Source organism: Acipenser ruthenus, chromosome 21 (genome assembly GCF_902713425.1).
Source record: "Acipenser ruthenus chromosome 21, fAciRut3.2 maternal haplotype, whole genome shotgun sequence".
In the NCBI taxonomy this organism is placed as follows: domain Eukaryota; kingdom Metazoa; phylum Chordata; class Actinopteri; order Acipenseriformes; family Acipenseridae; genus Acipenser; species Acipenser ruthenus.
In genome coordinates, this window is record NC_081209.1 from 27,315,713 (window position 1) to 27,332,816 (window position 17,104).

Below are 17,104 nucleotides of genomic sequence, written 5' to 3' on the forward strand. Positions count from 1 at the left end.
ACCATACATATCTGTGACTGACAACACTGTGCAGAACTGTAGGGTCCAGCGATGGAAATAAGCCCTATTGCACAGCAATTTTACCTATTCCAGGTTTTAATATAAGCTTGATTAGCCACAGTGTATAGGTAACAAGCTCAGGTGTGTCGTATTAAACTCATAGTAAAACCAGGAATGGATCAAACTGCTATGCAACAAGACTCTTATTCCCATCCCTGGCATCTTTATAATATATTGGTTGGGGTGATTTGAGAATCCCAAAAAGGACAGTCCCATGTGGATCTATTGTAAATCTTTTCAATAGGGAAGGCTTGTATACTGGTACATTTGATAGGTGCATCCACAGTACATTCCAGCTTTGTTTTCTTTCCACTTCATGTCATTTATGTAGTAGATTTTAATCAACGGAAGTAAAAATATGATTTTTTTTTGTCTTTTTTCTTCATTGTCTGCTGCTGTTCCTCCACCATTCGGAGCTCTTATCTCTGCCAGGTGTGCAGTCCAGCCACCATGGTGCCAACAATGCATCACACTCCAGTGATTCTCCAAATTAATCGATTCAATTACTGTACATGCAGAGGCGTGTCAAAAAAATCTGAAAGAAAACATCAATCTGTCCCACTTCCATGCTTGATAACACAAGTTTCCCATAGTAAAAGCATAAGTAAGTGTAGTAAAGCATGGTGAAAGCATGGTGAAGCTTAGGTAAGCTTTGTAACGCAAGGCGAGGTATGGTCAAGCAAATTTAAAAGCATGGCATATTTGTAATCATGTTTACCTGCTTTATATTTTATAAAAAAGGAAATTCTGCCATCTCTCATATCCATGGAAAGCCTCATAGCAGCCTGTAATATTACTTTCATGCTTTCTTAGAAGAAAAATAATTTGTAAACAAACATGTATTTAAAAAGAGGGTATTTTTAGATGTGGATAGATGTAGTTTAATTGTGAGTATTGTAGCGTGCACGGGGGAAGGCAGCAGTAGGGCTGGTAGGTGACGTAATCACACACTGAGACATAAGCCCGATATACGTGAGCCGGCTCTTTAGTACAGCGGTTATCGGCGCTATGCATCAATGTGAGAGGACCCGGGTTCGCGCCCGCCCTCCGCCTGTGTGTGGATTTCCTCGCCCCCATCGCCTGCTTGCGGGAACCGAGATCACTACAGTATTTTACTGGGTCTAATTAACAAAATGATCAATAAACAATATATAATCGCTTAACATCAAAATTTCTATATTTAGAAACCCAAGACGGCAGACCTGAGTAGCCCAAACGTTCGACATATTAACGAAACAATACAGCTACCCTGAATTTTATTAATGGATTATATTTACATTTGCTGCAACAACTGATCTGGTTTTAGCATAATACGTTGATTATATGCATCTAACCAAAGCATTATTTTTTTTGTCAACAAAATGTGTTTTATAAACTAGCTAAGCTTAACTTTCGCAGTAAAGTGAAGACACTTGCAAAAAACGTATTTTACAATATATTGTTACCTGTCAAGTCTTTGTCCACGTACCTTTTTGACTTGCTGAACAAATATTTAATTGATAACTGTGGTCTGCGACACGACGCGAACCTTCTCTCCTGTGTATGTGGGTGAGTGTGGGTGGGTCATGTGTGTACTCCAGACCCAATGAGAACCTGTCAAAATATATGGTTGTTAAGAAATGATAAAAAAAATAAACGTCTGCTGGCGCCAGAATTTAATGTTGTTAAATCGCCATGGAACCAAATTTGCACCCCTGTGTTATTATGTTATTCTTTTGCTTTTGTTGTTGTGTTTTGTTTTTGTTTTTTAATCGCAACTGCAACAAAAAACTTCCCTTTGGAGGTTTCTGTTCTTAAAGCATTATTTTCTCATAGTAATACAAAACGCCATTCAAACCTGTCATCTAACAAGACTAGTCTGAACTAAACACCACCACAGTGGGAAGCACAGAGGGGTGGTATGTTTGTCACTTGCAAAACCAATCAACTAGAAATGATTTCACAGGTGAAATTCGCCTGCAGGTGGATTGTTCACGATGGATTCGATGAGTGGCGACAATTAGAGGTGACAGGAACGATGTCACACCTTTACAATCGTGTGTTCCTACGCCGCTGTGCTAAATAAGGATCTCATCTTTCAAATCAACGCTTCTTTTGCGACAGGACTGATCATATAGCCTTCATGTTGAGAAAACTAAATAATGTTCTAAGCAAAAATATACAACGTTTTTTCTTCTTTTGAAAACAAACAAAAAAGTTTCGCAATCAGCGACCTATGGCAGATCAACAAAAACCATGACGGCGGTATGTAAAGGTTTAAATATTGGTATCCTTTAATGATTAAGTAAATTGTAGATTGAATTATAAAAAAAGGAAACATTTAAACCACATTTTTCTACTATTTGTATAAATCCCAAAATAGAATCAAATGCATAGTTCTCAGTGGGGGAACTTGGAATAGTTTGACAAAAAATGTGTTAATACAAACTCGGAGGTAAGGCATTTGTCATTGATTGTATTACAAAACATGCGTGCCTCCCACCCACTGCAGCTGGGAAGCCTTTAGAGACACCTCGGAGATGTCCCGGTGTTTTAAAACTTGCATTCCAAGCGACTGTTCTTAGAGCAGCTTCATTTACCATCAACATCTTTTTTTGGGGGTGACTTTTCCAGTCAAAAATTCTCAAGGTTATCTTAAGTTTTTATTTTGAATTTTATTTGGATGTGTTGTACATTTTAAAATAACAAATCACTACAAAAAAAATGTGAGCAAAGGCAAATAGCCCAACCAAAGAGAGTACATAATTGACTGTACTGCAGCTTTGTATGAACCTATAATAGGCGGTGTCTTTCCGTCGTTATGAACAGTCACAATGCTGAAGACAACCACTACAGTATGACAAATCAGCTGGGGCAGTGGGTTCATGTCCAGTTAGTGACCGATGTGTGAATATTGGTTGAATAAGTAGATTATACTTTTTAAAAGATTGTAGAACACTGTAGCTCTGATTCATCAAGTTCTATTAAAAAGTTTGTAAAATGTTACAAAACTAATGACACACAGCTTAGTGCGCTTTTGAGTCCTTAATCAAGTTTCTTTGTGCTTAACAACGGGTTTATTATTTAAACAGCTTTTTAGCCTTAACACGTCCCTCTGTGTCATTAAACAAGCACAGTGTTTTGCTGATTAATGGATCATTAAAGGCTATTCTGTTCCAGGTCACATTTTAAAAATAACTAAACATTAGTTGAAAAAAATCAATGGGTGTAACTCCACTTCAACCAGCGCGTATTGAAAAACATATTATAGTTTGATCATGCCTTGTATTGCAGATATGACATGTGTAGATTGTAGAACAGTGCAGCTTGGGCTAAGGTCATTAGTGTAATTGGAGAAAGGGCATTTGTTATAAATAAAATATTTAAAAGTCAAGCTGTGATGAAACCCACTGTATTAATCAGCATTATGTCATAGACTTGCATTAAATATGTTTAAAATTACCAAGGACTGCTCCCCCCCATGACTGGAACCAAATATATATATAGTATATGTAATGTACAATACATTGTACTGATGGATGTTAGAATCGTGAATAATGTTCTATACAGTGGTATCTGCATAGATGTGAAATTCACAGCACAGTGGAAGAGAAGTGCATATCAAGTGAAGTAAGCTATGATATTGATTTGTAAGTTGTGTATATCTTTTATCATACAGTCCATTGCCCTTTACCTTCCCCGAGGGGGGTTCAATTGTGCTATGTACGGCTACTGTCTGACGTAGTTTTTTTTTATAAAGTTACCATCTTGTTTTTTTTTTAAACCCCAACGTGCTAGTGAAACAAAGTGAGCATTTCTTTAATCGGATTCAAAATGATCAAGATGCCTTTATGTGTTTTGTGTTGGGTGCCAGTGCCACCTCATTAGGGCCGTGCTGCGTCTATCCTCCTGGTAATTGCTGTTGGAGAACCGCAGAGGTTTAAATTGCAGGAGACGCAGTGATTATCTTAGCATAAACAAAGGCATTAGTAGTGTTAAAGTAGTTAATACTGGCAGGGCTTTAGTGAGCACATCTGGCCAGGGCTGTGGGTGTTGCCTGTGGTAGGCAGCTCCCTTCTCCGTACCAGTCTCTACAAGGGAGCTGTCGCCTTTTGATTTATATTTTCCTAATGTCACGGGATAGCAATGTTGAAACTGTGGCATAAACATGAAATACCGAAATAGTTTAGAGATTAAGATTCAGTGTCTAGGGAGGTAGATTTCTGGCCTTTTTCCATTGCACATACTGTAAACTCCTAGAGCATTTACTGGACCCAGAGTTCAGCTCAGATGACATGACAAGTGGTGAAACCTTTTTTAAATATTGTTTATATGTTCTACATTTGCAATTAGTGAAACACCCAAAACAATGGGATTTTTGGCCTTCGTACTTTTATATTGGAGCAGTAGATCAAAATGTGGGTTGAGTGAACTAAGCCTTTAGAACCCTAAATGAGTTCTTAACTAAACTGAGAAATCTTCTACACTATCCCCTGTGTTTCTAATACTTTCCCAGTAATCGCAGGGGAGTAGGATACTCTAAATAAACTGCACATTATAGACTTTCCAGTAGATGGATGTTTTCCTTACTTTTCTAGTGATTTGCCAGCACAAGTTATAGTAATCGCCCTGATTAGAGGATTGGAAGCCATTCTGCGTGAAACCAGTTTGTGAAATAGTGCTTCATTCCACGACACACAGACAGGGTTTCCATTCACAACTACAGTCCTGCTCACTTCCGAATCATAGGCATGCAGCAGCTGTCTGGAGGGAGTACTGGGGTATTCATGTTCTATTCCAGGGACCTGCCTGCAGACAGTCCCTTCTTTTATATCTCAACAAATATGAAATTCAATTTTAACACACCTTATATATGGGAATGACCTACAATGTGCAGTGTTAGAAGAAATACAATTAGATAATGTACACTATAGAAAACTAAAGGAACATAAATTGATAAATAGACTCAATACCAGGATTCCTGTTTAAATAGAAAGGACTAGTAGATTGCTACATCATTAACTATGTAGTAAATAACATCACAAACACATTAATAGATTTAAATAGAAATAAGTTACCATGGCATCAAAGCCTATAATTACCTCCACTTTCCTTTGACAACAGTATATTAAACATGCTGAAACTTTGGGAAGTTGTCTCTTTAGATATAAATATAGATAGATAGATAGATAGATAATTAGTCCCCTGTGTCACAGTGCTGCCTAAATAATAGTTTGAGGGTGTTGTATGTTAATAACAGATCACATTAGAGGAATAGCATGTGCTTGTTTGGTTACTGATGTGGCAACAGCTTAATTAAAATAATTGCTAAAGCTGTGTGCTGCATGCAGATTGGGTTTTATCAATCTGCTTTTAAACGTACACATGTTTTACACACAGCACAGTACTACAGTATTCTGTTTGGGAAGCTTGGTTCTCCAAGGGCTACAGCCTAGTGGAGATGAAGCATCTCTCTAAGCTTCTAAAACATTAATGCTGCAGCTGGATTGCGATGCCACCACAGGCATATATTGATTTTTCCTTCTTCACTTCCAGAAAGAAATGAACAGAATTGGAGTCTCTTATGGCTGAGAGATGATGAGTTTCTTTTTTGATCAGGTTTCTCTTCACCCCTGCTTGTGCACCATTCTCAGTTCATTTATTTGGATGATATATCGAGAGTTCAATAAATACACTGCTAGCTATGTAGCAGCCACTGAATCATAATCTACTTTGTGACTATTTGGACCAGTGGTTTAAAGCTTGGTCTTAGAGGTCCCATCAGGATCACTGTGTCTTTTGATTTCTTTCTCTGGGGACACTTATAATCTGTTGTACACATTGATTGCTCAAGGACTCCTGATTACCTGTAGATGAACACAGAGGCTGAATGTGCTTAACTTGCTCCAGACTTCCTGCAGAATGCCCCCCACCATTGGTGTGAGTTACTGTACTAGATTGACGTCTGTCTACAGCCAACAAGTGCTCAATTCAAGCACCCCCCCCCCTTGTCAAACGGACTAGTGTACTCAATTCAAGCACCCCCCCCCCTTGTTAAACGGACTAGTGTCCTCAATTCAAGCACCCCCCCTTGTCAAACGGATTAGTGTCCTCAATTCAAGCACCCGCCTTGTCAAATGGACTAGTGTACTCAATTCAAGCACCCCCCTTGTCAAACGGACTAGTGCTTTTTGTTTTCAACCTGGTCCTCATGTACACCCAGTGGTCTTGTTTTTTTGAACATGGTAATGAACATGACTCTAGATCAGTCATTGTAGCAAATGTTTATTTTCCGGTTGTGTTGGTGTATATACAATAGGCAAAATGAGAAGGGCAAACCCCACAGCTGTGTCATCAGACATTGTGAAACTGTTGCAGACTGAACATAGGTAGGCTTGCAGGATTGCATACACTTTCTGTAATAACAGACAGGAACTTTCCTATCGGTTTACTCTATCGAAATAGTCTTGCTCAAGGCAACAGTTGTTTTGTTTTTTTCTTTTTTTAAATATTGTTGGCATACGTGATACAACCTCTTCAGTTAAGTGAAAACATTTAATTATAGTAATCTTCTTCTTTCAACTGGAGATGATAAAGTCTAGACCGGGTAACAAATACATTCCTGAAATATGTTTACTGGGGAAGAAGGATGTGTGGCTATTGTATTGGGTATGGGAAAATCAATGCATTTTACTTAATGATTATTGGCAAGCTTTGCTTCCTGGCACAGCAACCTCTCCTGGCTCACGTTTACCAGTAGGGGTCACTGTAGACAAAGTGAGAGTTCCACAGTTCCACAGGGGATTAATGACAAAGGGGAGGATTGTACTATAAAATTATAATGTCTGTGTGTGTGTGTGTATATGTGTGTGTATATATATATATATATATATATATATATATATATATATATATATATATATAATGGACAGATCAGCGAGTTCTGATTTGTATTCCCTATTTCATAATACCCACAAAAATAAACTGTTGCTGTTTTTAAAAATAGGCTAGAATCTGTGTTGTTTTTTTTTTTTTTGTCCCTTTTCAATTGTAGGTTTAGTTCAGTTTAGTTGTCATGATTATATGTGTGCAGGTAATATAGTCCCCTTTAAATCAGGTTGGATCATGCCCAGTGATGAGATTCTAAGTACACCACCCTATAAGACTTCATTTAAGAAGTAATCATTTTCTATACATATATATATATATATATTTGCTGTAAACCTCAGTCTAATTGTTGCCATGTAAAGCAATGTGCTTTTGATGGTAAACGTACCCATGGAAGATAAACAGAGCAGCAGTATTGATGGTGTGTTGTTGGGCTGGATATTAGCCACCGCCTGGTTCTTGTCAATGGGACAGAGAACTGATTGCGCGCCAGCTCAGCGCTAGTCATGTCTGTGTCGGGTAATATAAAACTGATAAGAAGAAGGCATTTATCATGTGGGAATAAATGCAGCTGCACAGTCCATCGCTCCATAAGGCCCTCAATAGAAGAAACACAATACATTCTTGGTGTTATTAAAATGAATGGACCTCAGCAGTCAATGCAAGGCATGGTGATTTCTTAATCTAATTCTGCTCAATCCATCAATGAAGCGCCTGTGATTTTCTGTACAGAGTTTGCAGAGCCTGCTTTATTTAATTATTTTTAATGTAGTCACATCAGACTACTGTTCTAGTCATCTTTTTGTTACCTTCTGTTTTAAAATGCAGTGTTTACAGTGCATTTTTATTTATTTGCACTTGCACCGTGCAAGTTATATCTCTGTCATGTCAAAATAAGTAATATTAAATTGTATGTAATCTGCTGCATACTTCTGTGCCAGACTTGTCAGTGCTGTTCTAAAGGATACCGTTACCTAGAAACAGAGCTAACAGGGTTCAGGAGGTCTCTCGCATGTGATGCAGCATTGTAGTCTCTGTTTGAAATGTGTGTGTGTGTATATATATATATATATATATATATATAGTATGTGTTTGTGACTTTCATGGCCCTTCAAGCTGGTAAAAATATATACAAATAAATATTTCCTTTAGAGGTTTTCTTCAGAGTGCAGCGGGAAGCCCAGGAATGAGACAGATGCTGAGGAGTTGGAAGTATCCATGTGCCATAATGCAAGTGTGGGGGTCTGCTGAAGCTTATCTGCAGCAGTCAGTGTTCTTGTGATAAAATGAGAGGTTTAGGCATTTCTGAGCCAACAAACCAGGGTAAGGTATTTGTTTAATGTGTCTTTTTGTAAAGTACCCCCTTTTAATGAGAAATGGTGTGTGCAATGTATCAGATGTGTTTTTTTCTTATGTAAACCACTATTAAAAACATGGTATGAAAGACTCCCTGCCCCGTCCTGCAATATTGAGCATTTTTGATTGAGCAATTGGGAAAGGGTATGATTCAATGTTTGGGTTTAAGACGAGTTTAACGCACGTTTTTGTAAAAGGAAAATGAAAAACTCATTAGGTTACCAAACTTGTGTCAAGCATGCAAAGGTTAATGTAGAGACCCAAAGGTGTGACATTTCATTTACCCCAAAAGTGTGAAGACCTTGGTAAACCTGACCCCTTTCCCCACGGCTTTCAGCAATGAGTTGCATATTCATACCTGGAGGGTTTACATTTTGTGAATTGCTCTTGAGCAGTAAAACAGAGATGCACGGCTATTGCCTGTCCTGGTGTGGGCTGTCTCATCCACACAAGGTGTCTAACCAGGAGAGTTCATAGGTTTTTCTACTCCGCGTGTGTATTACAGCATTGGCAGTTAAATGTAACCTGGCCTGCAAATGATTTTGCTACTAAGTGGAATAACCACATTTCACATCGAAGTTTAGTGAATGAAATTCTGCTGAGTACATAGGAAGTCGGAGAGCGTTATTTATATAGCTGCAGGGAATGTGGCCACTTCCTTTTTGATAATTTGTCTCTTTAGACATATGGTACTTCAGTCTTTAACATAATTACTTATAGCACCAAATATTGAGTGACGGCCCCAACTCCTCTGACCTGAGTGAGAAGCTGTACTGCTTGTTTATATATATATATATATATATACACACACACACACAGTACTGTGCAAAAGTTTTAGGCAGGTGTGAAAAAATGCTGTAAAGTAAGAATGCTTTCAAAAATAGACATGTTAATAGTTTATATTTATCATTTAACAAAATGCAAAGTGAGTGAACAGAAGAAAAATCTACATCAAATCAATATTTGGTGTGACCACCCTTTGCCTTCAAAACAACATCAATTCTTCTAGGTACACTTGCACACAGTTTTTGAAGGAACTCGGCAGGTAGGTTGGCCCAAACATCTTGGAGAACTAACCACAGTTCTTCTGTGGATTTAGGCAGCCTCAGTTGCTTCTCTCTCTTCATGTAATCCCAGACAGACTCGATGATGTTGAGATCAGGGCTCTGTGGGGGCCATACCATCACTTCCAGGGCTCCTTGTCATGCTGCAGAATAAATTTGGGGCCAGTCAGATGCCTCCCTGATGGTATTGCATGATGGATAAGTATCTGCCTGTACTTCTCAGCATTGAGGAGACCAATTAATTCTGACCAAATCCCCAACTCCATTTTCAGAAATGCAGCCCCAAACTTGCAAGGAACCTCCACCATGCTTCACTGTTGCCTGCAGACACTCATTTGTGTACCGCTCTCCAGCCCTTCGGCGAACAAACTGCCTTCTGCTACAGCCAGATATTTCAAATTGTGACGCATCAGTCCAGAGCACCTGCTGCCATTTTTCTGCACCCCAGTTCCTGTGTTTTCGTGCATAGTTGAGTCGCTTGGCCTTGTTTCCACGTCGGAGGTATGGCTTTTTGGCCGCAAGTCTTCCATGAAGGCCACTTCTGACCAGACTTCTCCGGACAGTAGATGGGTGTACCAGGGTCCCACTGTTTTCTGCCAATTCTGAGCTGATGGCACTGCTGGACATCTTCCGATTGCAAAGGGAAGTAAGCATGATGTGTCTTTCATCTGCTGCAGTAAGTTTCCTTGGCCGACCACTGCGTCTACGGTCCTCAACGTTGCCCATTTCTTTGTGCTTCTTCAAAAGAGCTTGGACAGCACATCTGGAAACCCCTGTCTGCCTTGAAATTTCTGCCTGGGAGAGACCTTGCTGATGCAGTATAACTACCTTGTGTCTTGTTGCTGTGCTCAGTCTTGCCATGGTGTATGACTTTTGACAGTAAACTGTCTTCAGCAACCTCACCTTGTTAGCTGAGTTTGGCTGTTCCTCACCCAGTTTTATTCCTCCTACACAGCTGTTTCTGTTTCAGTTAATGATTGTGTTTCAACCTACATATTGAATTGATGATCATTAGCACCTGTTTGGTATAATTGTTTAATCATACACCTGACTATATGCCCACAAAATCCCTGACTTTGTGCAAGTGTACCTAGAAGAATTGATGCTGTTTTGAAGGCAAAGGGTGGTCACACCAAATATGGATTTGATTTAGATTTTTCTTCTGTTCACTCACTTTGCATTTAGTTAATTGATAAATATAATCTGTTAACATGTCTATTTTTTAAAGCATTCTTACTTTACAGCATTTTTTCACACCTGCCTAAAACTTTTGCACAGTATTGTGTGTATATACATACATATATATATATATATATATATACATACATAGGATTTCAAATGTATGCTTACTTCTCTAATTGGATGAGATTTCCATATTTTAAACTGGGTTATAAAATGAGAGATCACCCAGTTCATTTGTACACAAGATGTTCTTTTAATATCCTCTTGGGATTCGAGACCCTTGCAAAGAGCCATGTCTGAGAATTTAGCCACTGCACATGTTTCACCTTTAATTTGGCACAAAAATGGTTAAACTTTCAGATGACAAGGTAGGTCTTTGTGAAGTGCAGTAGACATAGATACCGGCTGAGACAGAAAGCAAAAAGCCACATTCATTTGATGAGTTTAAATGCTGATTGATGTAACTTTGGCTTTTGTGGCCCTTTGGCATAGGTGGGAACAGGTGTGAGTCTGCCACAAAATGCAGCTCAGACAAGCCGTATCACAGCACAATGAGGTCATTGTGTAACTTCAACATTCTTGCAAAAGCCTGAGACATTTACAGGCAGCAGCAGCACTAAAGGTAGCCATCTGTGAGCTGGAATCCAGGTGAGGGGGATTTGGAAAGGATTTGCTGTACAAAAGGATTTGATCACAGCATCTGAGATGCACTGTCAAAATCCCAAGGACTTTGTGGTGGAACCACTAACAAAGCAACACATGCATTCTTTTTCATTTATATTATTATTATTAGATTATTATATAAATCCCTATTTTTGTAGTGGGGAGGCATACAGTGGATTATTTACTGTATATGTGAGTGATCAAGACCCTGAGATATGCACTACATTTTTAATCTCAGAACTCCGTTATGATGAGATATACAGTAGTCAGCCAGACGTTATGCATTCAGTGAGTCGTTTTGTAATCCAGTAACTGTAAATGCAATTGTAGTTGCAACATCAGTAAGGGTACACGGTAAGAGAAAGCTCGGTCATTTTATTGGTTTAGTAAGTTCCCCGGTAGTTTGGATTGATGCGTTATTTATTGCTATCAGTGTTGTTTGATTTAAAAACTTGGTACTGTATCTTGTAAAACCTGAATTCCGAATGAGCTTTTTCCTGTGTGGATCATAAATGATTGCCTCGGATACGTCCAAACTTTTTTTTGAAAGGTACCATAACTCTTCTTTCTCTCTGTCTCTTTTCTGTCTTTTTAAAATTTTTTTTTTTTTTTTAAGCAGAATGTCATCTAACAGTCTGCCTTAAATGCTCATACTGACGAATAGAATTTTTTTTGTTTGTTAGGGCTGAATGTCTGGATTAGGTCCCTTAGCTGCTTTATAGTTTAACCAGCCTTGACTTGCACTGTGGTGACATGCATCTGCTGACTCGGAGGATCAGCGTGTTAAGCTTCAGGCTGACTGGTGGGCCATGCTTGAAAGACTTTTGGCATGTGCTGGTGCCTGCATTTTTCACCCTTGACTGAAAGCATATGCTTCACACAATTGAGACAGTGTTAGCGTGTGGGTCCCAGGCAGCTTCCTACACATCTGGCAGCGCTTGGCCCTCCTTCCAGGTGAATCATCTCTCCTGGGAGGGTGGCTCCCAGCACTGGGGCATCTGCGGAGTGACTGGAAGTGTCTGAATCTGTCTGAGGTTGATTTTTATCTGCACATGCTTTTCCAATTTCATCAGCAATCCCCCCCCTTGCGTTTCATTACATCAGCCGAGTACATGAAGGGGAGGACGACTGATAAAAAATAATCTTCTGTGACCCTTAAAGTTGAACGTCATGAGCAAACAAGGGATTTGGGGCTTTTCGAAATGTACCATTAGTTGGGATACTGTATAAAGTTGGCCAGCATAAGACATTTAAAGCGAACGTGTGTGTATAGGAGTGAATAGTAGAAGTCTAAAAGAAAAGTTTTGTATTGTGTGGGGCAGCATTTGCAGTGGTCCCAAGTGTATTTAACCAGATTTATAGGTTAGGTACGTTCTATAGTTTAACCCTCTATCAGCCCTTTGTAGCATTTTCTTGAGTACTGGTAGCATGCCGCCTTGTCATTCTCCCAATGTCAGGTAGAATCACGCAGTGCTTTGGAAAAGGTTTTGCTAGTAAGGTTTGCAACCCGTCTGAGAAGGCGGAATTTCACTTCTGTATTTGAAGGGACAGTTTGTCTACTCAACGCGCTTTTAGATTTTCCTCAGAATTGATGATTATTTGAAGTTATGAGTGGATTTTTTTTTAAATGTGACACAGGGCATTTTAATGAAAAACATCTTTTCAAACTTTGATTTGTTCAGAAGAATAATGGTGTGAATTCCAGTAAACTCATGCATACACACACACATACACACATACCACCATATTTGCCAGAGGAAGTCTTGAGTTTGCCAGAGCATGTTTGCTGCCTTCTTCAATGTACAGCGTTTCCTGAGGGGTTGCCTCAGAAATCTGAGCTTGCTCTCCTGTGACCTTAATTCCAGCTATTCTAGGGAGACCAATAACTCCACTCTTCAGATTAAGCATGCTAATTACAGTACAGCTGTATATTTGACTATAACCCAGTCCAGCTGTAATTATAAAGTGTGTGCACCCTGTGCCTGTTATATTAAGTAGTACACACTGTACACCCTTAAAAGAGCTGGGGTGGCAGTTTTGAGCTTGGCTGTGAATCTCACTGATCCTTGCAGCATGTGTTATCAGCTTTCGGTGAGGCCTGAGTCATTCACTGCAGATGTATGCAGGCAGTTTGTAAGCACTTCAGCGTGTCGGTCGCTTTGAAAACCTGTTGCTGAATTTCAGAGTGGCTCTGTTTTGTATCCATTCACAGAGGCTTCCCTTAAAAGTTACAAAATGAGCTTCATATTGTGGTTCATGTCAATACAGAATCTATGCAGTATAATAATATACTCAATAGATCTATTAAGCATGTGCTGATTTTGAATTTGTTTTGCTGTACATGAAATATATGCACAGCAGTAAATGCTTAGAAATGTTTTTGAATACAGCCCATAATGTTTATCTAGCAAAGTATTGACTTAGTAACAGTTTTATTAATGCCATCATATTTATTTAACTTTTTTTTTTAAGATTTTATAATGCAGTTCATCTTAACACATGAATAGGGCAGCAGTGTGGAGTAGTGGTTAGGGCTCTGGACTCTTGACCAGAGGGTCATGGGTTCAATCCCAGGTGGTACCCTTGAGCAAGGTACCTAGATTGCTCCAGTAAAAACCCAACTGTATAAATGGGTAATTGTATGTAAAAATAATGTGATATCTTGTAACAATTGTAAGTCACTCTGGATAAGGCTGTCTGCTAAAAAATAAATAATAATAATGAATAAGGCCCCGATAGTTCCAGCTTCAGGTTTTAAAATTGCAAAACCGTTAAATATTTGTTTCAAATTAAATATTTGAAAACAAGCCAAACCAAGGAATTGTAGAAACAGTAGACAGAACATCAACGCCTAGACAAAATAGTTATTTGATTCAGGGAAAAAAAAAAAAAAGTTGTAAAAAGTGTTCCTTTTTAAATGCCTGGAAAAATATAAATTGGTGTCACTGGATCCCCTTTATAGTGGCCCCCTCCTTCATTAAAGAGGTGTTGACTGGATCTGTCATCCAGCTGCTGAGAAGCACACAGCGCGCAGGCAGCCCACCTGGTCAGCCCACCTGGTCAGCCAGGCCCAGTTCTGATTGGAAAACAAGAGCAACACGACACACGCTGGCTGAAAAGCACTGGCACTTCATACAGTGCAACACGACACACGCTGGCTGAAAAGCACTGGCACTTCATACAGTGCAACACGACACACGCTGGCTGAAAAGCACTGGCACTTCATACAGTGCAACACGACACATGCTGGCTGAAAAGCACTGGCACTTCATACAGTGCAACACGACACATGCTGGCTGTTCTGTAATTGAAAACTGAACACACATGGGACATTATTTCATCATAATACAGCCTAGAAAAAAATAAACATGACTATTTGACAAATCTTGGGAAGCACCCTGTGTACCAATACCATACTTGTCAGAAGGTAATGCCAGGCCTCCACTTGAAGTAAGCCCTATTTTTTTTATTTTAAGAAAATTAATTATTTTAACTTTGTTGTATAATATATAGAACCATCACGAAATAATAATTGAAATGTCCCTAATTCAGTGTCTCTTGACAGTTTTATAATATCCCCTTCAGTCACTGCATGTATAATTGTCCCATGTTTAAATGGCATTAAAAAATCCTGACCGAAGGGGATATTAAAGTATTTGAGATATGTAATTGGGAGGCTTGGGGGAGAGCTGTAGTATGGGGGGGGGGGGGGGGGGGACCAAAAGATAAGCCGTTGTACAACAGCTAAGAAAGAAAGATCAGAAAAAAAATGTTCCCTTAATGAGACCAAAACAGTTTGAGAGCATGCAAGCAGGAAAACAATCTTCAGCGGTTCACCTCTCCTTTATTGCCTCACTTGTTCCCTATAGAAAAGTCTTGCTCTCATGTCAACAGGATTTGATATAAGCTTGTGTGTAGCACCTCCTCCACCGTGACCACTGCATCCCCAGCTTAGATGTGCTGCTGCCTGTGAATCCGAGTATTTGGAGGGCGTGGTATGTAGGGGTTAGGAGACCAAGCCTGGTCGACTATCCTGACATTCACAATATGTTCTCAGTAAGATTCATTGCAGATTATTGAGAATCCTTCCTGGGAAGGTGTGTTTGTTTTTGACATTTTGAATTAATATTTACTGCGCAGAGGTACAGTAGGTAATCATCCAGTTAAACCTTATATTTATGGGCCTAACTGCTCCATACCTGCCTCTTAAGTATACAAGGTCTCATTCTTCACTTTCTCAGAAAGAGCACTTTGTACAACCGCTGTATGCATATTTAAAAAAGCAGACGTGCAAATTCGCTGACTTCTATGCACAAAATACAATCTCAAATATCTGTGCCCGGTTTGAGCGAGTGAAGGTGTGACCTCATGAACAATGAATCCTATTTCTCTGTTCCATGAAGTTGATGCATGAGACAATTACAGATTGAATGACAATTACAGATTGAACATCCGTCTTCATGGGACATCAAAATATGAAACTATTCTCACATGTCTTTTGTCATCATTAGTCCTCTACACTTATGAATTGACGACTTGCTTTCCTCTGTATCGCATAGTTTTTAAAATCAATTTCCAATTCCAGTTGCTTTTTAATGAATTCCAACACATCGCTGATCAAAATTGCAGTCGGCAGTATTCTGTTAAAATGAGCGAGCTTCTCATAATGGCGACAAATTACTTAAATTGAAGTCACTGTTAGTCAATTAAATGGGCTTTAAATGAAAGCAGTTGAACAATTCCAACAATTATGTCTTTTAACATTTCAATTCCAATTCCTTTGAAGGAATTGATTTTAAAAAGAAATTGGAAATTCAATTGGAAATGAAAAGCAGGAATTGACCCCAGCCCTGTTCAGAACCACCCCAAAGAGAACTGGCATATGTATTGCCTGCGTGAGAGTCAGCATTATCAGGTGTGATCTCTAAATGAGTGAAGGAGGGGGGAGATACTGAGAGGATTGGAGGCTGCATGGTTCACTGTCGGGTAGTTCAATGTTTAAATGCTAAACAAAGCAGCAGATTGGTAGAAGCTACTCTTCCCCCTGTTAGTTTTTCCCCTTGAGGTGACAAGCTTTAGGATGGCTTTCACCTGCGGAAATATAATCCGGTGTCAGTTTGGAAGCACAGAACTCTTTATCAAGATCTGTTGACTTAGCTCAGCATTACCCACATTCCAGCGAAATGAGAAATTATCATCGTTCACAGTTCAATTGAAAGTAACTTGCAACAAGAAACAAAATACTCTCTAGAGTTGCTGGCCATACACATTTTTAAATCCTTTTCTCAATACAGATATACTGAACTGATTTGGCAACCTAGAATGTTTTTAGAGTAAGTACTATATTTAAAAACTGACCATGATATTTGAATGTATATGTACATTATGTTTTATGTTATTTTATTTTTTTAATTAACAAAAGACTATGCTTTTAAACATTATTATTATTATTATTATTATTATTATATAGGAATTAATAGTAGTGCCAGCTAACACCACTGACAGCTGGACAATCCCAGTTTAAGATGCCACAGACCAGCAACGCACAATGTCATTCCTCAGCGCGATCCTTCTTTAACGCTGAGTGTTGTCCCCCGGTGAAAGATTCCAGAGACATCTTTACCTTTCAGGGCGCTTGGGTCACTCGTTTGTCATCATGACCCCTAACCTGCGCTGGCCAACAGGCCAGGCCACATGTCAATGGTGTTTACCTTGGGCGAGACTGATGGTATCCAGGTGGCCTTTTTTTCAGTAGTCTGTTATGAAGCAGCCAGGGATTGCTAAGCTACCCTTTGGACCTGCTAAGAAAGAATGCAAAGATATAAATGATTAGTCATTTAAATGTAACTAATATAAAAGGCTGTTTTTTTTTCTCATATAATGCCGGTGCAAGAGCTGTTTTCAAGGTCTAA

The 17,104-nt window shown here is 39.1% G+C and overlaps 1 protein-coding gene across 1 annotated transcript in view; it reads left to right on the plus strand.

Moving 5' to 3' along the window:
* The first annotated feature begins 2,044 nt into the window (after window positions 1-2,044).
* Window positions 2,045-17,104, plus strand: part of LOC117427789 (zinc finger protein basonuclin-1-like) — a 38,491-nt gene continuing 23,431 nt past the window's right edge. Inside the window, exon 1 of the mRNA XM_058995356.1 lies at window positions 2,045-2,304. Coding sequence (XP_058851339.1) covers window positions 2,296-2,304 — 9 coding nt within the window. The 5' untranslated portion in view covers window positions 2,045-2,295. The remainder of the gene's footprint in view (window positions 2,305-17,104) is intronic.